At 41.3% G+C, this 23,174-nt stretch overlaps 1 protein-coding gene across 1 annotated transcript in view; it reads right to left on the bottom strand.

The window, feature by feature from the left end:
* SLC22A15 (solute carrier family 22 member 15) overlaps window positions 1-17,210 on the bottom strand; it is a 31,322-nt gene extending 14,112 nt beyond the window's left edge. The window contains exons 1-4 of the mRNA XM_066340997.1: window positions 17,124-17,210; window positions 4,586-4,798; window positions 1,349-1,481; window positions 166-330 (exon numbers count right to left, since the gene is read on the bottom strand). Of these exons, the coding sequence (XP_066197094.1) occupies window positions 166-330; window positions 1,349-1,481; window positions 4,586-4,798; window positions 17,124-17,210 (598 nt within the window). The remainder of the gene's footprint in view (window positions 1-165; window positions 331-1,348; window positions 1,482-4,585; window positions 4,799-17,123) is intronic.
* Between the last annotated feature and the right edge of the window lie 5,964 nt (window positions 17,211-23,174).

Below are 23,174 nucleotides of genomic sequence, written 5' to 3'. Positions count from 1 at the left end.
CCCAAGTAATCTACCCTGCTTGTCCAAGGTTCTTATTAAATAAGCGGAGTTCAAAGACTGTGATCACAGATATGCTCAAGTGGAGCTAAATTTGCAACTGCTTTGTGTGCCTCAAGTGGTGTGTGAGATTGAAATCTATGAATTCTGACAATAAAGGCAGTTTACCTGCTAATGCCCAGTAGGCTGTACCCACACACTCATTCAGCAGAACAAAGGCTACCAGTGACATCCCACCATTCATCATCCCCACCAAGAATCGGGAAACGGCAAAGAATTCATACGAGGGTGAGAATCCGTTTGCAATGGCAAACAAGATGTCAAGTGCAAAACCTGGAAAATAAGCCAAGAAGTTTCATTTTAGAAGGGTACCTAAAGAAACAGAAGCGTCTACTGGTATCTTTACTTGATGCCCACTGGCATCTGTCCTAAGACATCACAGTCAACACCACAACCACATATTTGGAAAGAAATTTAAATACCTAGAGTCAGTATCAAAAAGGAGGGGACACAGAAGCAGTGTTTTTTTCATACTCAGTCTGCAGTTTGAACTTTTAAATTCAGTTCATAGCAGACAATTTTTTTTAGACACTCAGAAGCATTGTCTGACTCCTGTTAAAGACAGCTTTATATTTATCCCTGATACAGAAACCACAGGTTGAATATATGACCAAACATCTCTCCTCATATTTAGAGAGCAGTGTATAGAAACCAGAGAAGAGAAATGTCACCAGGGGACAATACATGGTGGGTTTGCATGCAGAGCAGGCCCACCTTTATGTGCTTTGAATGAGTGCTGTTCCTTAAAAGAAAAACAAAAAAGCATAAAGCATTTCTTTAAACTCTACATGTTCTTCCATTGACACACAACTTTATACATACACAAAACATGCAGTTTCAAATGTTGTTTGATCCAGGAACAGTTACAAAGCTTATGAGCTTCAAAACAGTATGAGGATCACAAATACACAAAAATTAAATCATGCAGACAGGGGATAAAAGGTGCAACGAATTCCTAACAGATTATACAGGTAAGAATGCTGTTACAAAACTACTAAAAAAGCTAATTGCAACTTGCAGAGGTCCCATGAGCACAATGCTGCACAAGAGAAAGCCTTTATGGCACGACTCACAAGCCCAGAACACCTTGCAGAAATTCAAGTGAATAATGAAATATTAATACCTCATTCTCAACTTCTATGGCACAAGTATATTGGAATGCCAAAAAAACCAAACAAAATCACAGCACGTGATTTACAGCTGCATATCAAGCTCTCAGCAGAAACTGGGCCGTTGTCACTGATTCTCAGGGACACAACACCTTCATGCCACTGTTTTATTGAGGGGTTACCTGTGAGATAGACTTTCTTCCTCCCGAAGCGATCAGACAGCTGCCCAAAGGAGATGGCTCCAACAAACACACCACTGAAGTAGAAAGAACTGGCAGCACTGACTTTGTACGATGCATTGCCAATTAAAAACCACTGGATGAAGGGAGAGGGGAAAAACAGAAACAACAAACCAGCAAAAAGGCATGTTAATCAGAATCCAAACAGTTCACCAACAGCTAATAGCTGGAGGGGATGTTACACATTTTAAAGAAGATCAAACTCTTCATAAATCTCCTAAGCATCATATTTAGTAAATCACCAGCCCCCACTGCTGTCTCCCAAACTTGCCACAGGATACTAACAATTGCAGTTGTCCCAAACCAAATCCAATTTTTGATTCTGAAATCAAGAACAGGTTCCTTGCAATACACTAATTTTTGCAGCTTTCTCCCACTTTTCCTTTTTCTGTCTTCTTTCACATAAAGCTGTTAACCTAAATAGACTCAGTTCTACCTATTGACATGTGTCACTGCAGCGTATAGAAGACAAATTGTGAAAAAATAGTTGTGGTCTCTGTCCGAAGGTAACTCCTGCACATGCTCCTCTTAATGAACTGTCTTGTCCCTGAGCAATATTCTGGTACCATTACACAAGTTAGTCGGGTTTTCTGCACACACTCGTCTTTTTTACAATGTACTTCGTCATTTCCAGTTCTTTTCAATTCTAAATACAAAGCTGGTCTTGAAATGTTTGATTATTACAGACTTACTGTCTCAAGTTGAACCTGAGAAAATTCTTTGCCCCATAGAAGTGCAGAATAAAAATATGCCATGCTCTCAGTGTTCAAAAGTTATTTCCTTTTGTATTCTAAACACTCCATATCTTCTGTTCTTTTCTTTTTCTATTCCTCTTGCACCTTGAGATAATGTTTCCTTTTAGTGACAACCAACTCTTCTTCCTGTGCTGGTAAGCTGGTGATTATGTCATTATCCCTGCAATAACTCTCTAATCTTCTCTTCATAATCTCCTCTTCCTCTACCAAAATCTCATTAAATATCCTTTCTAGCAAAGCTTATATTATTTCAAAGCTCAGTTATAAACTACCTCATCATGAGAACAGAGCCATGCAATTAAACCTCACAAAGATTAGGATGCTAACAAAACATCATTCATAAGCTCCAAGAAAATAACTTGCTTACTTTCTATATCTGCTTCATTTTGAATTGTTACTTCAACAGGGAGGTGGTTACTGATAATAGTAGGAAATGTGCTCATAAAGTGCCAAGACAGACAAAATTCAACTGAAACCAACCACATGATCATAAATCAGCTTATGAAGCTTCTGCAGACTTTAAAACAATTCTCGGAAAAATACATTTGTAGAATAATTGCATATGAGATTAATTTTATCCTGAAATAACATGGTCAGTTTGTTTTATAACAGCTACAAGAATCATGCAATAACTTTTGGTATAAAAATTTAAAAAGCTGCCAACATGAAAATTGTTGACATCAGATGCTTTCTGAATCATTCAGGGATTAAGGGATAACTTGGTTGCAAAATTTGTTCTCAAAATTTATCTCAATGTCTAAGCCATTTAGAAAGATCAAGGCTTTTCTCTTACACATAAAAATATTTTACATATATGCTTATTCCCAAATCAAGCTTTTTACATCAGAATATTTTTCAGAGTAAATTTGTAATGGTCATGTTATCAGCGATGCCACAAGGTTAAGCATTGACATACCCTCTTTAATTACGTAGGAAAAAAACTTCTATACAATCAATCATGAATTAGATTAAAAATGAATCAGTGGTGAAATATTCTCCAGATATGTATGTTCTCTCTCAAAATGTTTGTGCTTAGCACATAACCTCCAAATACACCAAATATTCAGCTAACAAATTGATAAAAACTGCATTTCAATAGAGGGAAACAGAAGAGCTAAGAAGATTTTATTCAAATGGTCCTCTACTGAAATATATGCTAAAGAAATAGCAGAATCTACACAAGTTGCCTTGGGGTTGGGGTTTTTTGGTTGGGGAGATTTTTTTTGGTTTTTTATTGCTCAAGCAGGCTTTGTTCTTTACCCGCATTTCTTATTTATGCAACCAAACTGTATAAAGATCTATATAAAATCTATGTCGTATGCTAGGCTCTACAAGCATGTCTGACTTGTCAAGTTTAAGAGAGTAAAAGATTCTTGGGCAAGTAAAAAAAAAACAAAACCAAACCCTAGAGAAAATTCAGAAACCTTACTGTGTTTTAAATAATGCTTAAGAAATCCACTATCCATTAAAATTTTAATTTAAATGGTATCACAAGTACTCATATCCTCTTTACTGCCAGAATAAGAAGCAATGCCTTGTGTACACAATGGCTTGGTACTATTCCAAACCTGGCCATTTTTATTAATATGCTCCTAACCAATAAACTGTTTTACTTTAGGAGTAATTTGGATAGCATTAATACCTCTGGACAATAGCCATGAACTGTCAAGTGGTGCTACACTTGACTCCACAGTTCAGCTCTACACTCAGGCTTGGTAACCAATGCACTCAGGGCTCTTGTAAAGAACAATTTGACATTAACAGATACTGACAGACCCAGGAAGGGCAGGTGTTGCACAAATCAATGCAGAGTCTGGAATCATTCCTGTACAGACTGTGGATAGACTATGAAAGACATCACTTAAAAAACACAGAGGCCGTGCCAGTGAAGCCAAAGCTTGTTTTGGAATAGAATGTGAGAGAGCTGCTTTGTCCACCTGACTCCCCACTGCCCATGTTCTTGTATCTGGAGTTACAAATACTGCAGGAGACACTTCCCCTCCAGCTCCTCCAGGTGCTTGCTAACTGCATGATGGATGCACTACACACACTGCAGCTCAGCAAGGGGATGGCCAGAAAGAGCTCAGAGTCCATAAAGGATTTTGAGCAAATTTGTTAAATGAATGCTGCGATTCAAACGTGGAAACCAGGACACAGGATGCACTATGTAACCTCCACATGGAAAAGGTGGGAAGTTTTGGAGCAGAACATTGGCCAAGAGCTGCATAGCAATATAAAGCTAGCTTTTCTTGCCAGTAAAGACATCAGCACATTACCTGTGCTGTAACTGGAGGTAGCACATTTCATTTACTAATCAAAACATGCATTAGTATGCAGGAAAAAACCAGTGAAAGGAGACCCCCAAAACCATCTCAGTAAGATTTACTACTCACACATGAGGCTGCAAAACACATTTCAGACTTACCTCAGAGACTATGGATGTGAAGCTGCTGCCGAAGTGTATGTGCTTATGCACCTCGCTGCCATTGGCAGTCAGAAGCCATTCCCCAAAAGCTCTCTGCTGGCTCACTGAATGGTTGCCATGGCTCTGATTAGCTGAGAGCCCTTGGAGATCCCAGTCGTAGGGAGGAGTTGCACCCACCAATGCGATGAGGATGGCTTCAGTGGCCACATAGAGCTGGCATGAAAGACAAAAAACATCAGTGATGCTCAGTTTGAATCCAAAAAATGTCTCCTCCACAGCCGGATTGAATCAGTATTAAAAACATTCCTATTTTTATATTTGCCTTCTACCCCTATGAGATGTTATGTATAGCTCCTGTCGACCAAACAGCACACACTGAAGAACCACAGCTTTAACAAAGTGGTTCTTGGACTTTTTATGTGTCAGATGTTTGAGAGAAAAGAAGTTCCCCTTCTGACACCTTTCCTTCAGTCAGACAGCCCCAAACTCCAACTTACAGCAGGTACAGACCATGGATGGAGGGAGAGTTATTAGACACACTATGGAGGAGAAAACCCCTATTCTTTAATGCAAGTATATTACTCTTATATCCTCTCCTTACACTTGTGTTTTGCCCTCCTCTAACTGGGTTTTTGGACTAGATCTCCTCCTCATGGTTTCATATCCAGTCTTTCCCAGTTTTGACAAAATTAATTCTTTGCTCGCTTTCTACCTTCTGTGGAGCTGTTTTACTCTTAGAAGAGACAGAGACAACCATGAGAACACATACATGCATTTTTTATATGCCTACATATTTACAGATACACACAAGGTCTAAATAGTGATCAACAGCTGCTTTTGTTTAGGAAAGAATAAATAAAACTGCTGGAAACCCAGACATTTCAAGCCTGATCTAGAGCTGGCTTGCTGCTTGTTCAGAAGAACATTCATAGGTCACATTACAACTACAGCTCAAAACCCCATGGTTTGAGACCTGTTTGAACATGGAAGTGGCACAAATTCTGCAAGAGAAGATGGATCATAAAGTCTTCAGAGAGACAAAAGGCACCGCTATTAACAACCCCACATACTCTCCAAATAAAACTGCTTTATCTCAAGCCCTCACTGAGGAACTGTAACTCGGCACAGCGGTTCCTGACAAAACAAACCTCTTCCTCATAAAAACCCCTCATTCATGCCCTTCCATTCTTCAAACTCTGTATTGGCACCTCCTGAACAGTCCTTGCTCTGCTCCCAGCATCTCCTCCCCATGTCCTCAGGAAGAACATACCCACAGGAAGCCCCCACAGTTCTCTTGGAAAGCTGTTTCACAAATAATTTACAAAACTGGGAGAACCATGGGTACAGAAAAAGCAGCCTGAGGACCTCTGAATTCTGATGCAGGCAACACCAGATAATACTGCTCTGTTCTGTACAACAGCTGAGCAGCTGGAGTTACACCCAGATCTAAATGAGAATTATTACTAATCTAAAACAGAGCTCCCAGTTAGTACCTGAAAGCAATTTTTCCCATCAGCTCCTCTTTATATTCTACATGGTCAACTGCTACTTCAGCGGCAGGAGGTAGATTAATATTTTTTAAAATAATTCTCTTTCCATTTTCCATTAAAATTATCAAATATTAGAAGAAATTTGGAAAAATACAGTTAACTGTTATTATTTAAGCTAAACAAAAACAGTTAAAGAACAGCTTTAATAAGCTAAAGAACAACTCCTAGATCAACAGCAATGAAAAGTAGAACAACTCATCTGGGAAACAAGGCAATGACTAAGATCACATGGGAGAAGTGGTTTAAAAAAGCTGAGTGGCCATGTTGCTAGGGATGTGTGGATACAGTACTCTCAATAACAGCTTGAAATACTGAGAAATGAGAATTACAGGTCATGATGTGTGGTGCATCCCTCTATTCTGACTCACTCAGAATAGAATTCTGTGTCAGGACTAAGTGATAAAATCCTTGCTTTTGTCTTGTGAAATAAACATATTTTTGAAGTAGATCAAGAAACAAAATCCTCAAGGCGTTTGGTTTCAAGAAGGAAACATCACACTTCATTTTTGCACTAGGTGAAACCAGCTACAGAAAACTGAATAGAAAAACAGGCAATTGCAGGCACATGGACAAACACTACAAGGTTTTTTCAATAAAAAAATCCCCAAGAATCAGCCTTTAGCATCCTAGTGAGGCAGCAACCAAGGATATCACAAAGATAGAAACACTTTCAATTGATCAGTGCAATCAGCAAACCACATGAAGATGGAGATGTGTTTTCATATTATCAAATAGTATTGTTCTATATTCAAGTTCACTGAGTCACTGCTGACAAAAAACTCCTCTTCCTAGTGAGCACCTGCCTTGTATTTTAGGTAAGAGGTACAGTAAACCCTATTAATTTTATTAAGGAAACAAAACAAAGCCCACAACACACCCCCCCAAAATTCACTGACAATTCTGAAGCTCAGAAACATTTTCTAGAAGTGATTTTAAAAACATGATGAAGGAAACTCTAGACTTAATTACAAAATAAAGTTTTCATTTAAGCAAGAGTTGTGTTAATGAAGCTGAAGATTCCTCCCTTAAGAATTCTAAATGCTTGTACTTAACAGTAACATAGTTGTGCAGACTGGTGAACAACATAAAACAGTAACAAATCAAATAGAAATGTTATATAACAACTGTATAAAACGGCTACATTATATGCACAGTGGCAAATAAAGTGCTTCATTTTTCATTTGTTCTATAACCCATGTCAAGTCAAATATATGTCGTTTAGTGTATAGTTCCAGTTCATAAAACATTTTAATTGGCTCTATATGGATGTTAACAGTCCCCTACCAAATTCCCTGCACTGATCTGTATTAATCAAGATGAATACCAAGCACAGGGGGACAAGGCACCAGCTCTCAGTCACTGATGATGAGATGCTCAGAGCTCTGCTAGTTGAGGTTTCTCCTGTTTGTTAATATTCTCTTTAGGTTAAAATTTTATAGTCTGTCTAAATTAGAAGACTGTGGTGTATGGGAATTTATTAAAAGGCAATGCCCTAATAACCTGTAAACTTTCATGTTCCCTGCTAAGTAGCAGGGATTTTAGCTAGCCAGTTAAAGCTATTTCACTCACAGATTTTGAAATTACCTCAAAATTAATATTAATAGAAGTGCCTGCCACATCTTGACCAACTTTCCGGATGTTCGTTTTCATAATAAATTACATTCAAGAAAGATGTAGAACCTCTAATAAGACTAGGAAGGAAGGAGGAGAGTGAACTTAAATTTCATTTGTGCATAGTGAAAATGAACACAAAAATTATTCAAGAAACTCTTTTAGACCTCACGATTTACCCACCGTGAAACACAAATGAAAAAAACAAAAGCAAGACTTCAATTCTAGGAAGAGGAGCTTTCAACCTTTTTTAGTCAGCTTATCAGCAATTCCCACCTAGCCTGGTCATTCTAGACAAGTATCAGCTGATGCGCTCATTGCCCAACAAAATAATGAGTAAGACAGTAACTTCTGACCTTTCAAATACAAAAATACATTAAAACTGCACCCTGAAGAAAGACAGAAATTAACGAAGAACAATGAATGACCTTGCTCTGGTAGAAGGTTTTGACAAAGAGATGGTTACAGTTCAGGATTAGAATAATTTCTTCTGAACCCATGACAGTCAGCTGAAAAGCTGGAGGGCAACCTAATTTTTGAAAATCTGATGATCTCATCTGCTCTAAGTCATCTCCAAAGGGTGATTTGGCTTTAAATTGACATTATTTTTTCTCCTCAATAACTCTTATGTAGAAAAGCCCTACAATATCTTCTGACTTCAAAATTACTATTTGCTGCTGACAACACATTTCTCTATGAAAGTATCCTTCCCTTCCTGGTGGCACAGTAAGAGGGAGAACACCATAGGACAGAAGAAAAAGCTGTTGTTGTTAAAGCAAAGAATCACCATGTGCAGAAGAGCATGGCATCTCGGTTACTTACCAAGCCCAGACCCACTCTGACAGGAAATACTTCCCATGCAGAATGTAACCATTCTTGATTGTTACTTGTGACTTATCAAGGACAGAGTGGACACATATTTTGAAAGAAGGTAGGGTTTCTGCAGAGAAACAGAGAAAACCTACACAGTTCAGAGTTTTTAAGCCTGAAACTGCTGGCCTCCAGAATCCACAGCAAAAAGTCTAAAATCTGTCCAAAACCTTACATAACTTCATTCTAGAAATTCTTTAACATCTACAATGAAGACAAACACTGCACAGTAGACCACGACTCTTAGAGCCTCACCTCCTACAGGTTTGTGGAAAATGCCCCTCTAGGTTCCCCCTCCTGTTCCCAACATCCAAGCACGCACCTCTGAGCTCTGTTTCATGCTCAGTGTAATTCTGGTGGGCAGTGGCAGCAGCAGGGTTTATTGTTCCTGCCCAGCCTGGGTGCCCATGAGTCAGGTGACTGCTGCCATGCTCAGGCAAGGGCTGCTTTACTTTCCACGGGCAAACACCGGCGCCTGAAGAGCAAATATCTTCATTGTACAAGCTTTCTGCAACACCCACCCAAGTGACTCCTGTGTACACACCTGTGCCTGACAGGACCACGGGAACACAGCACCCTCACTCACACGGCAGGTCAACAGGTCTCTGAACAAGAACAATGGAGCTGGAAGTGTTATTTTTCTGCCTTCAAAAACACAGGGCAAAAAGAAAGCTCACAGACTGACAAGTTAGAGAACCAAGGCAATACACATGAATCAAAATTACAAAAAGCACTATTAATACTATCTCTACTTCAATAGGCATATTCTTCAATAGGCATATTCAAGGAAGTCAAACTACATGAATATGCAATCAAGTGCCACAACTCCTCAGTCAAATACTAGCTACATAGTTTCACCAATATCACATGAGAAGTGCCACTCCACTCATCTTATGAGGAAAAGGATTTGGAAAAGAATAAAGCAAAAAAGTGTTGTAAGTTCCTCTTCCAGTTTATGAATACAGTGCAAAGCAGCCCAGGAGTGGACCATCCCAATGGTATTATGGGGTAACATGAAAAAAAGTTAGCAACTGCTGGCAAAAAAAAAAACACACACACAAAAAAAAAAAAAAAAAAAAAAAAAAAAAAAAAAAAAAACCAGGAATTGTGGGCTGACAAGTATCAGGAAGAGTTTAGTCCTGCTTCCACAAACATGATTATTCTTTTGTCTGTGTTTCATGTTTGCCCCTCTTTCTCTCTGTACTTTCCAGCCTGTGTTGGCTATAAACTTATCTGAGTCACAGGCAGTATTTTAAGAGATCAAAGTCCTCACCTTTGCATGACATTCTGGGACACTGCCAAGGAATATTGGGTGAGCATCTTGGTCTCAGAGAGGCAGTTCTGCTAAGACTATAAGAAAAACATATTCTTGGCTAAAGCATTTAACTTATTTACTGATTTAATTTACTGATTACTTCCAAAGTTTTTGTTTAAGTGTCCAGACTAAAAGACAATGCTGACATTTGTATAAAATACTTCCATTTATTTATTCATTCTAAGGACCTGTCTGAGGGTAAGCAATTAGATCTACTTGTGTTTTGTTTATGGGGTTTTTAAAACTGAAAAATATCTTCTGTTTACTACTATTTCAGAGTAGCATGATGCTCCAGAACTGAAAAAAATATGTTTTCCCAGTTTCATTGTGGAACTTATTAAACTACTGATTTTCAGCTTACAGCCTACAGGCCTCAGAATTCCCTGAATTATTTCTTAAAAGTGCTCAGAAAAATAATTAAGAATTACAAAACTGTTCCAGCACTCTTAAATTTACTGTAAAAGGGCATAACCTCTTCAGGAAGAAGTCTGTCAGGGGTCTACAAATTGAAAGACATGAAAGAACTCTGGTATTTATACATTTTTAAGACACCAGTAACTAAACATCACACCACAAAGTTTTGTAACCATACACACAACTCTCTCCATCTTTCTTTATATAAGGATCTCAAAGCCTTTATTGAGCCTTCCAAGGCAAATTCTTAACACCCTTTCACCCTGAGCACACCACAATTAGGAAAATGACCCGGTGAATGAAATGTTTAACCAGGTTAAACTGCAAACTTAGTCAGAGATCATACTGTAAACAGACGAGACCTAGAAAACAGATGTTACTGCTCCAGAGGGACACCAGTCCCACTGGGCTAACACTTGGAAAAAGCAAAAACAAGTTTTGCTTAATGCAAACAATACACAAGAAGCACTACCATAAAGAAGTAGTTATATTAACTACTCCAGTTAAAATAACAAAGACATTTGAGAACATAAAACTTTATCTATGTCAGAAATAAACAGCAACTCTCTCACGCAAGTGAATAACAACTATTCTGAGTTCAATTACACACCTACTAATTCTCTCACTCAAGAGGAAAGGAATTTAGAGCCTCTAAAATGGAGACGTGTCAGTGAGGAGTGCCTTGATATTGCCAGTGGAAAAACACAGGTAATTCATTGCCTACAAAACATGGGAAGTTAGAGACTGCGTGTACACAGGGGCAGGAAAGAAGGAAGGGGAGATAATGTGTCATAATACAAGTATTTTTAACCCATAGTGTTTGCTACCCAGTAGAATTATGCCTGTTAACTCCCCACCTGCTCTTCAAGGGTGCTCAGAGGACAGACAGGCTAGATGGATTGCTGTTTGCCAGGCTGAAAGGCAAACAGGAGAACATGGGATTGCTCCAGCTCTCACTGAGTCCAAATATCACCCCATTGCACCAAATATTCTATGTAATAACAACTTTGCTATTAATAACCTGAAAACAGCTCCCCATATGTTTTACCCACAGCCCATACAAAGATGACAATCACTACTACACAGTGCCTGCAGGCACCTTCCATTCCCCGTTGTTAAAAAGATATTGCAAAAATCCAGACATTCAGCCACAACTCCAGAAAAGAGTCCCAGAGCAAGTTCCTTCTGACAACTTCACTCTACACACCATGTAGCCACCTTTCTTTAAAAAAAAAAAAAAAAAAAAAAAAAAAAAAAAAAAAGGAAAGTTGGGGTTTGGTTTGCTTTAGGGGTTGTTTTTTTTGGTGTTTTTTTTTTTTTTTTTTTTTTTTTTTTTTTTTTTTTTTGGTTGGTTTTGTTTTTTTGTTTTTGGTTTGGTTTTGGTTTTTTAACAGGCAGAATACTCTGCTACCTTCTCTCTCTGTTGGTAAGTTTTCAGAATGTCTGCTCTGTGCCTCTCCCAAAACTCATGCTTCTTGCACTGTATCTGAGAGTTGAGGACCCCACTGCTAATAAGGCATGTCACAGCCCAGCATTGTCAGTTCAGGTTTTCTGCAGAAAATACTACAATGTCTGCATCAGCTGCATTCCTGTTTTTAAGGTTATAAATGTAGTATCATAAAAGGCAGGTGATTGTCTCTCTTAAGGAAGTCAGTTATGAATCTGAAAGGACTAAGAGACCAAGGACTGTTGGTTAGCACCACTGAAATCAAATGTCACACGGGAACAAAGAACTACCTTTTTTCCTTGAAAGATACCCCCCACCCAACTGAGGTAAATGGTAGGATTTATCTTCACTTAGAAGTTCCATCAGCTTTCAGATGGAAATATTCTTAGCTAAATGAGTAGCAGCACATCTTCATGCATCAATAACTTAATGTTATTAAGTTAATAACTTAAATACTCATACCCACCTCATTTATTTGGCCTCCCAAACAGAAGTATGCTATACCAGAACAAGGATTTATATGCAATGATGCAAGTACTTTAAAAGCCTTCATCATATTTACATGGAAAGCAACACCATCCTTCAGTATAACCATGTTCTGAGTAAGACACAATGCACAAAAAGATGTTGGAATACAAAGCTTTCCTCAAGAAAAACATTTGGGTCTCTACTTTTATGTTTGTATTCAAGCCACATTTGAAACTTCTCCTCCACATAAGTGGCTGCACATGTTGACACACATTCTGCAACTGCTTTATTCAGAACCAGAAAGACTTAGACTCATATTTCCCCCACATACAGAAAAAACCCCAAACATTGAGGTAATCCAACTCGAAACAGATTACATAGAAATTCTCAAAATCCTTTTTATATCTGTCACCTTGCTCACCATACAGACACTTGTACTTGAGCTGCACCTAAGTTACAGTGCTTTGGGTAAACACCACACCTGTCATGATGCCCCTGGAACAACTGCAGCACATTATACCAGAGTTGTAATGCAATTTGTGAAATATACCTCTCCTTTCTTAATTTTAAACTGTTCATTATATTTCCAATTTGTTTTGCTCTTCCTATTCAGATAAAGTCCAAATAGCATACATCATCAAGGACTGGGAATAAATTGTTCAATGTATGATCGATTCTGGGTGGTTCAAAGAAAAGTTTAAAAGATTCAAGCAAATATAAGTACTGGAAGAAGATTCACTGACTTACTGTCATTGCAACTACAGAGAGATGTCTCATGCCATTAAAAGAGGTAGAGTATGTACAGGGCATAGATAAGAAAAGTCAAGAAACAGTTAAGCAAGGCTACATAGGGGATCACATTTGCATCCTGCCTGAAGACAGACACTATTTCTCCTGAATTATTTCTAGAGATTTGGAATGAGGCTGCCTTACTTAAGCCACATGTCCCAGAATGTGCTTTCCCTCAAAACATTTGTGCAGATGGGATGATTAAAGACCATCTTTCTGCACTGAGATACTGTAATGACAGAAGTCATACATGATATTATTGTCAACAGTATTGTTACCAACACCACTCATTACAGCTGCACTGCATCACAAACAGTTTAAGGTATAATTCAAAATATAATTCACAAACATCAAAGTATAATTCAAGCAACTTGATGTAACTATCTTAACTGTTTTTACACCCTTCTTTCAGTTAGTAAGGAGTTCCTAAGATGGATGGGAACAACCATCCTTGGTAATTATCCATATTACTCTGCAATGAACATTACTCATCTTAAGGCAAAACCTTTTTCAACTGTGCAAACAAGAGCTCCCTTTTAAGTTTTACCATGTTTTTTAAAGCCTTTCAGTGGAGATACAGTAAGAGCACATTTCCATTCTCAGTTTGTGCTTGGGGAATCTTGCAGCTCCAATTCACTGGCACAGGCCAGACTTGCTCAACCACATACGTTGAACCACAAGAGACAAAGAAACTTTTTATTTTTAAGTATGCTTGTATGCTCTCAAGCATCTGATCAAGGTGTGGGATTTTGTCTCATGTTGCCACACACACTAAAAAAACACCAAAAGACTATTCTTTAATAATACTTCTGTATAATGTCTTCAAAAGGTTGTGACAGCATTTTCAGTAATGAACAGGAATGAAGTACTTATTTTCAGGTCAAAATAAAGTCCTAAGCATTTTAAGAGTTATCAGCTTCCTTTGTTTCTTCCTCACTTTCTTAAAGATATACTAGAAATGCAACACTATTCCAACCCTTATTTCACATCATTAGTCAGTCTTTACATTCTTCAGGTAAATTCAGTCCTTCTGTAATTCCACATCATTTGTAAAAGCATTTTTCTACATTAGTTGTAGTCAGTCCATTATAAAGCCAGCAACCATTGCTCCAGAACATGCCTAAAAATCTTCCAAATTGCTATTAAGTTAGTAGCGAATAAGCCAGGCATACCTTGATACAGTGACAGCTCAGCAGGTTAATGAATAACATCAGCAGGTAGCAGAGGAATAACAGAAATCAGGGAAGATGAAAGAAGGAGCCCACAAGACTTACACTTAATCTAGTTTTACACTAGAAACACAGAAAAATATTTTTTAATTACAAGCAACCTGGAGGTCTTTGTCAGAACGTCAGTAAGCTCATTCCATATATCAAGTACCATTTCACTCAAGGCCACCTGAAAATTGCCTCATGTGGAAAGTCTCACCCCTACAGGCAGAAGTGTTTAGTAGAGCTTGACTCCGAGGTCTGTGAGTTAAACTAGGTCTGTAATTAGAAGTCAGAGACCAGATACACTGGTGTATCACTAAGCTACATGGTGGAAGTAGCTTACTGTAGAAATTTATATGAAAAAAACCAAATTACTAGAATGAAGAAAAGTACTTATAAAGTATGAAACTCAGAGATTAGTAACATGCAGAGATAAAAAACATAAAAGCCTACAAGGAAATAAAGTGCACCTGCCAGGAATCTTACTGGGAAGGGAAAGCACAGTGTCTAAGCTCTGGATATTGGCAACAAAGATGAAGAGACTTGACACAGCAGAGATACATTTTTCACACATCAGGTATTATCTTTAAGAATGTAGAAATACTTTTTATGCCAACAGGCCAACACAAAAATATAGGTAAACTAAGGGAGCGCATGGAAAGGAACAGGGAAACTAGCAACAAAATGGAATAATCATGGCACAGCCAGTGATAGAGACTACCAGGAGCTCTCATCCTGCTGCCATATGCTGCATCTAATCCACTACAGGAACCCATGATTACCTAGATCTGCATTCTACATCACACACACAAGATACATTACTCACCTTTGGGTCCATCCTCCAAAGGTTGATGATAAACCAGACAAAAGACTAACACCAGTCGATGAACCTGCCTTCAGTCTTGCTCTGGAACATCCCAGTGACACATTATGTAACTTGGCACCAATAAAGGAACACAAAAAGCAATCAACCACTCAAGCAGGAACCAGCTGAGTAAGTCCACATCTACTCATGAACTGAGAGACAAGCTTCACATCTGAACTCCTTACAGACTCCTGTGCCTGCATGATCTGAAGTAAAGAAAACCTACCAGTCAGAGGATGACATTCAGTGGTACAGTTCAAGAACTAAAGATAACATGAGAAGAAAAAATGCAAGACCTGCAAACCTGCTGTCACCTCTTCTTCAGTTATTCTGAATTAGTTCCAGGATTTGCAAAGATCCTTCTGTTTACTTCTCCCATGAGAAATTCAAGTTAATCCATTAAAAACAAAACAAATGAACACAAACATTACAGAACAAACGACCCATACTGAAAGTTCTGGAAACACAGAGGACTTGACAGGGTTTGCAGCTCATTCCAGAACATGGCCAGCACTGGAAGAAGAAGTAACTATTGCTTCCTTAATTCATAATCTTCAGTGAACACACACATTTTCTAGCCAGCTGACCAGCAGAACAATCAATGTCTAATTTTAAGGCATTAATCAGATAAATCAGTATAAAAAGAAAGAGGGGAAAATTCCAGCACAAGGAAATAGAAACCTAAAAAGCTTTTACTATTTATCATCATAATTTTGCAACCAAATACAGAGTTCTCATCCAGCAAGACTGGGCCTCTGAATTTTCTTTGGTCATCTCATAAAGCTTCTTAATATTTCAGTCAGTCTAGGGGAAGTAGGGGTTGCCAGGGAAAGACATCTTCAGTCTCACAGCTCATGACTGGAAGTTCTTGATTAGTACAAAATATGGATCAGCAGAGGAGGGAGAACATTTAAGTTCTCCTCTTCCTTCCTATAACTATTAAATTTCCACAGTGGAAGTAATCCAGCACTTGTCAGTCTAGCTGAATTCATGACAGTGAAGTTTTTGATGCTAACATGGGGTAAATCAGACTTCTGTCACATTCAAACCATACTTCAGTCCTATGCCTGACTGTGACAGTACACGTATTATTCTTGTCCTCCTTCCCTGTCCTCACAGGAATGTGCCAAAAGATGAAGCAAAATTGAAAAACATGGGTGCAGAGCACATTACTTGCTCATGCAGTCTCTGAAACTCTCTCCAGAGAGAGTCTGTCTCTTCTAGAACACTAGTAGTTTTCTTCTAGCACTCTACTGTTATTTTGGACTCCACTTTTATCACAAAACTTAGGAGAGTTCCAGCTTTGTATCTCACAAACCTGACTACCCAAAATGTAGGGCCTCATCCAAACACCTAATGAGAGACACTGCCCCTGTATCCTACAAGATAAGTGAGGGCAAATCAAGGCATCATCACCTGTCAGATGGTTTATATGAGAGCTTCTGCACACAGAGATATCAGTGGCCACCTGTCACTTTGTCAGTGACAATCAAGCCACATGCAACCTAGAAAATCCCAGTCCAGCTCATTAACCCTAGGTTGTGCAGGATTCCCAGCAGAGCCTCTTACAGAATTCCACATCTTCCAGTCCAGGTCACGGAAACCTCAGTTTAACCTCAGCCAGCCCTTCACCTGACCAGCTCCTGATGTGCTCCTCGAGTGACACACGGTGTAATCGCTCAGCCAACGTGGCACAGAGAGCATCAGCTGCTTGCCCCAAATTCATTCTGCAGAACTGAGCGCTGCCTTTGGGCAGAGGTCACTCGTGTCCCAGGGGCGCAGCACGCTGCTGCAGGGCAGACCCAAAAGGGGAGACTTCCTAGTGCTCCCAGCAGCCCTCAGCAGCAGCCCTCCCGCACCAGCCTTCGCACCGGGCAGCACTCACCGCAGGGACATCACCCAGCACTTTGGGAACAGCTGTCCACCGCGCCCAGAGCATCCCCCTCCCGGCACTGCTCCCCCTGGGGACAAGAGCGGGCGGGAAGGGCGGCCTCTCACCTGGAGGAGCACGGCCAGCAGGACACACAGGTACACCTGGTAGGGGCCCATCTGCCCCACCAGCGGGAACGCCTCCTCCACCTCCATCCCGCTCCCCGCCCGCCGCGCAGCTCCCACGAGCGGCCGCCGAGCAGCGCATCCCCGGGGCGGGGCGGGGCGCGGAGCGGCGGCCGGGCCCTCACGGAGCTGGAGCAGGAGGAGGAGAGGGAGGAGGAGGAGGGAAGGGCGGGAGGCGCGGTGCGGGGCTCTTGCGCAGGCTCCGGGGAGAGCGGCCGGGATGCCGCCGCCTCCCTGTTTCCCGGGCGGCCGCCGGGGAAGCGGAAGCGCGCTGGGGCCCAGCGCAGGCACAGGGCCGGGGTCCGTGGGGTGGGATGGGGCGTGTGGGGCGCCGTGCGGGGGCGGGGGATGTGTGAGGGCGCTGTCAGGCAGGCAGCGCCGACACGCCTCGGCCCGGTCCCTCAGAGTGGGCTCGGCGCTGGGGAGGTGGGTGCGAGGTGCAGGGGCAGTGTGCCTCCTGGGGTCACACCTCGCCCGGCCTTAGGAACGGGAAGGGGCACAGGCGGGTTGCCTCTGGAGCCTTGGTTACACCAGGGCAGCACGCTGGCCCTGCGGGCTGGGCGAGAAGGCTGCGCTGGGGCCGTGCTGGTTTTATGGCATTGTCCGTACAGCAGCTGGGCTCCCATCGTCCGGTTTCGCCCAGCAAAGCACAGCGGAGTCACTGTGCCCTCAGCGGGTTTGCGCCCTGCTGAACAGCCCTGTGCCTGGGGAGCTGTACCCACACAGTGCGTTAGTTCCATTAGTTCACAGCGGACCCCAAAATGCTGACACACCTCAGCTGTGGAATATTCCGTAATGATACTTCATAGCGTACCTGCCCCCAGTTTGGAAAAAAAACCCCAAACCAAACAAAACACCGAACCAAAAAACCCCGAATCTGACATAAGGCATGTAGGTGCCACTAGAGGTCAGTTCTGGACCCGCACAAACCTTACTGTTCTTGATTTAATGCCTGGTGAGGACATGCCTCTCTCCATTATACCAGTCTCTACAAAACTGTGGTTGTAGTGTATTTTATGGAAAGAATTTTGACCGCCTTCATTATGAACGTGGGGTACAGGCTCTCATTTAGAAGAAAGGGGACTGGTTTGGGAGGGAGCATGGACTCTACTGCATGGAGAAGGGAAAGGAGTACAAGTGAAATAGTCATCTTCCAAAATGGCAATGAGCTTTTCACGGTGCATTTTCATTACACCTTTACGATAAAGCTCCAGGAACATGAAACAACTTAGATTGTTGAGACTTTTTTTACCTAGTGGTACCGAGAAGCAGCAGCAACGTCTTTATGCTTGTTGCTTTTATTGTATGAACAATAGAAAGGTAGAAAGTTGTTGTGAGCTGTGACCTTTAGGACCATGCCAGGAGCCTGGGAAATAATACCATTTCTGTGCTGAAAAAAATCTTGGCAAATCGACAATCATCAAAGCAATTTACTCTTAAAATTAAATTCACCTTTGCCCTAAGCACTTCTTTTCATATTTGAGGCTTAGTACAGATTGATTAAAGGCAAAACAGCAAAGGATTTCTGAAATGTCAGGACCTTTCTGCCGTTCACCCAACTGCACTTGTCTCATTTTATTGCTCAGCTAAGATGTGGAGGACACCTCCTTGTGTTTGGGAGCTGTGCACTCATCTCCCCTGCACCCTTCCCACTCTTGCCAGTTCAGCCACACTCTGTGGCAACCACAGCTTTATCCCAGCTTGTCTAGCAACAGGGAGCTTTACCATCAACACTCAGCTCCTCCTTGACCCCGGGGAAGGAGGTGTTTCGTGGCTCCCTGTCAGGGTTGTTCTGCCTCCCGAATTGCTGTGTGCACCCTGCATTCCCCACGCACTTCTCACCTCTGTCTCCCTTGGGATCTCCAGTGCTCCTGCCTGGGGGCTTTCCTTCCTATGCTCCCTGCTTGCTTACAGCCACCCAAGCTCCAGGCTCTGCCTGCTGTACGGGCAGCAATTAAGAACTGTCAGCTTTCTGTATTCACCTCCGTGGGGTGCTGCCTTCCAGATGATGCTTCTGCTCTGCTCCTGGCAAGCCTCTGCTGAGATAACACCTCTGACTCCCACAGCTTCCAGTCCTGACCATAGTTACAGCATTGGCCTTACACATCAACACCGTGCAACAATGAATGCCTTGTGCCTGGGGAAAACAGCTGTCAGGGAGCTGGCTCCCCTTGTGCTGCTTCCCAAACTGAGTCCAGCAGAGAACCATGAAGGTGATTAAGGAACTGGAGCATCTGTTGTGTGAGGAAAGGCTAAGAGCTAGGACTGTCGAGCCTGAAGCTAAGAAGGCTCAGGGAAGAACTTCACGCTATGAGTAAATAACCTGATAGAAAGGAAAGAAGAGGAGGAGCCCAGGCTCTTCTCAGTGCTGCCTTCCAACAGGGCAAGAGGCAATGGGACAAGTTAAAAAAAACTCACTGGCAATGAAAAGCCACTGTCCCAGTGACTTTGTAGGTCAGTGTTTTTGGAGAGGATTTGATGCAGTGCTTAGATGTTTCAGTCAACAATAGCACTGCACTCCACTTAGCAAATGATCTGTCCTTGCTGGAGCCCTCAGATCTTCCCAGAGAATTATTGTCTGTGAAGTTCATTAATGTACAATTTTCCCCTCCTCCTCCTTATTAATAACCATGTCAAATAAGAATACTCTTAATAATCCTGTCTGTGGGGATTTTTTCTTCTAATGAGAGCAAATCAGGCTTCTTACTCAGCCATAAATGTGGTGCCCCCTAGGTTTTTCCACATCGCTCCCAACCCTTGCTCTGTTCCTACTGCTTCATGGGTTTGTTGCCATTAGAGGCTTACACATTAAATTCATCTGGGCAACCCAAAACTGAGACAGCTGCCTGGCTTCTTTTTCAGCCTTTCTGAAATACTAGTTCCAGATACATTCTGCCTTTTTCAGTCTGTATGTAATGATGACCCAGAGCATTCAAAATACTAGCTATATGTAAGTGCAAAGGGATAACCCTAAGCTATGTTCCTATCTGAGAAACAAACCAACCAACCAACCATCTAAAACAAAAACAAAACAAAAACCCAAACAAACCAAAAAAAGTGAAATCAGATATCTTAGAGCTTTAGAGCTAAAAACTCATTCTGCTTCACTGATGTGTTTTCAGATTTTCTATATTCATTTGTAGTAGATTCTGATAATGTCCAGTAATTTTTCTTTGGAAGCAGAAGCAATAGTAGTTTTAAAAAAGACCTTAAAAGAACTTTTGATGTTCCTACCTTCTGGCTGGGATTTCTTACCCATTCAAATGGGTCCACACAAATTGTTGATTCAGCAGTTGGCACAGATGAGATCTAAAGAAGTTCTGTTCCTGATGAAAGAAGTTTCAGATCATCCTTGAGTGGATATTGTGAGTTAGATATGAAGCTCTGTAGCCAGGCAGCTGTAGATGACACAAGATAAGTGGGTTCAAGTGAAGGACCAACAAGTACTAACAAGTACTAAATTCCTCTGGGGTTTATCTTAAAAAGGAAACACCTCTGACTCTGAAAAGTTACCAGGAGACAAATTGTTCAAAGCTGATATCCGAAGGAAATATTTACCCTCTCTTGCGGTACTCCTGTGTAGGCATTAGCTTTTGGCCATAGCAAGAGATGGCATTTGGGCCAGCAAGGACATTTGCAGTCCTGTTGCCACTTTTGTGATCTTGCACTTCATCAGGTTCCCATTCCCTCGTGGCCTCCACCCCCCTACCTCACAGGAGGTTTCCACTGCATCAGCTGAGCTGAATGCTGAACACTTAAAAGCAAAAGTCTGAGGTCTGACTGTGGCAGTGAGAAGGGGCAGCTGTGGGAAGAGTGGTGAAAATCTCTTCCACAAGGATATAAAAAAGTTGTCGTTCATAAAACCCATTACTATTAAACAAGCCCAGGGCTAAGAAGGGGTCCTCCTTTAGGATGAAAATAAAGCAGAGGTTCTCTTGACCTCTTACCTTCATCTGGCCCACAGCACAATGACAGGAGCAGAGGGCTGACAGTATCTGCCAGAATGCCTGCCTTTGCTGACCCCCTGTTATGGAAAATGAAGATTTTTTCCAACCAGACTAATCAGCTGCTCGTTGCAGCTGGCTTACCCCATAATACTATGCAAAGCTAGCATATGGCTCATTACAATATACCCTGACTAAGTGTGCAGCCAAACAATCCACCAAGGCATTTTTGCTTCTCTGATGTGTTGTTTGCACTTTTTGCAAACAAAGCAACAAACAATTCCTTTGGAGGCACTTTTCAATTTTAGATGAGGCTTGGGGATACTGAAATTTTGTCTGAACTGTGAATGATTTTAAAAGCTGATTCCCTATCCCTTCCTAGATGGACAGTTGTCTGCAAAACAGATCCAGTTCCAGAGAAATCTGAGCTTGCTCGCATATCATGTATCTCTGGCAGGGGATAGTTGTTCTCAGGATGTCTCCCCTGTTCATGCTCCAAAGTGCACATCTGTGACCAACACCTTCTTGGCCAGCAGTCTCTGTAACTCTCAATCCTGCTCAGTTTCCCATCACTTAGACATTGCCTGCAGTATCCATCCTGGGGTGAGAGCTCTGCTTTAATCACAAACACTGTCAGGGGTTTCAGGTTGGGCAAAGGAGTTTATGAAACACACCTCTGTGCTTAAACATACTAACATCTTAGACATTAAAAAAACAAGAAAAAAGAAAAAACAGGGTAGCCCTAAGAAGCAGGATTGGCCTCCATGGCCTCTCAGCAGTGACTGGGACAGAAATAACAATGTTGAACATAAAGGTGAATCCTTGTACCTCTAAATGGCTCTCTTGAACAGTTGAGCCACGCTGCCTTTGAGAGAACCCATATGTTCTTTGTAGGCTCTTTTCTTTCCAAGCAGTCATCATTTGGCTGCAGTACTGCTCATAATCTTGACATTTACACCATTCATTCTCTGCCATATCACCAGCATGCAAAAGACTTGTTTGGTCCATGTCTCTTTCTCTGGAGACTGGTGAAGATCCCACAGAAGTAAGCAGAAGCACTTACAGGTGGTTTGCCTGGCAGAGGCAACAGCGCTCTGGATTTGGAGGCAGAGGGGTCATTCGACAAGTGATAGCTTTTTCACAGTTTCCTCAAAATGCAAAAAGTAAGGATAACCTCATGGATTTCAGCAGCTATTCCTATCCCAGGTGTGCCATGTAGTGTAGTACTGGTATTCTGCTCAATATGTTTCACCCCCCCATTAAATTTCTTAATCACCACTGCTGCAGGTTATCACAGTAGGAACTTATCTTTCAACAGCAACTCCAAACTGCAAAATAAGGCTTTTGTTCCTGTACTGCTTTTGCAAAAGAAGTGTGATAATTTAGGAACACCCCTCAAAAAGGGGTGAAGGTGTGAAGAAAGCCCGAGACCAGGCAAGTGCTGCTGAGTATTAGGTAGAAGCTCATAGTCAAAATTATCCAAAGTTTGGAGACCTCAGAGCACATGATCTAAGGAACTGTGTAGATGAACCTTAAGCTTCTGCACAAAACAGAGGAAGCAGTCATGGATTATGGGATTTTGTATATTTAGCTCTAGACATGGGAAGTGGGGATACTAATTATGTGAATAACCAGAATTCCACAAAGAGGTTTTTTATAGGTGGTAGTAGTAGGACATTTCTCTAGCAAACATATTTGCACCTTCCAAAGACACAAAGGTCTTCCTTCCTTCTCTTCTTGGGAGAGTTGCAAAGACAGACACAAAGGTCTTGTGGACTTTGTTTCTCCAAAGAACTGTAGTTCTCAAAGTGATCTTGTAGGGCATATACAAAAGATGTCTGCAAGGGAACATCCTCAATAATATCAGGAAGGGACAGTGACACAATCTAGGCTTTGCAGCAAAGAACAGTTTCGAAACTTACACAGCTAGGGGAAAAAAATAAAAAAATAAAAAATGAAAAATAAAAAATAAGGAGAATCCCAGGTGCTTCCCAATACCCAAGGGAAAAGGAGGTTTAAAGTCATCCTTTTGTGTTCTGACATCGCAGTT

This window comes from Sylvia atricapilla, chromosome 2 (genome assembly GCF_009819655.1).
Source record: "Sylvia atricapilla isolate bSylAtr1 chromosome 2, bSylAtr1.pri, whole genome shotgun sequence".
Taxonomy (NCBI): domain Eukaryota; kingdom Metazoa; phylum Chordata; class Aves; order Passeriformes; family Sylviidae; genus Sylvia; species Sylvia atricapilla.
This window is presented reverse-complemented; position numbering and strand designations above follow the sequence as displayed.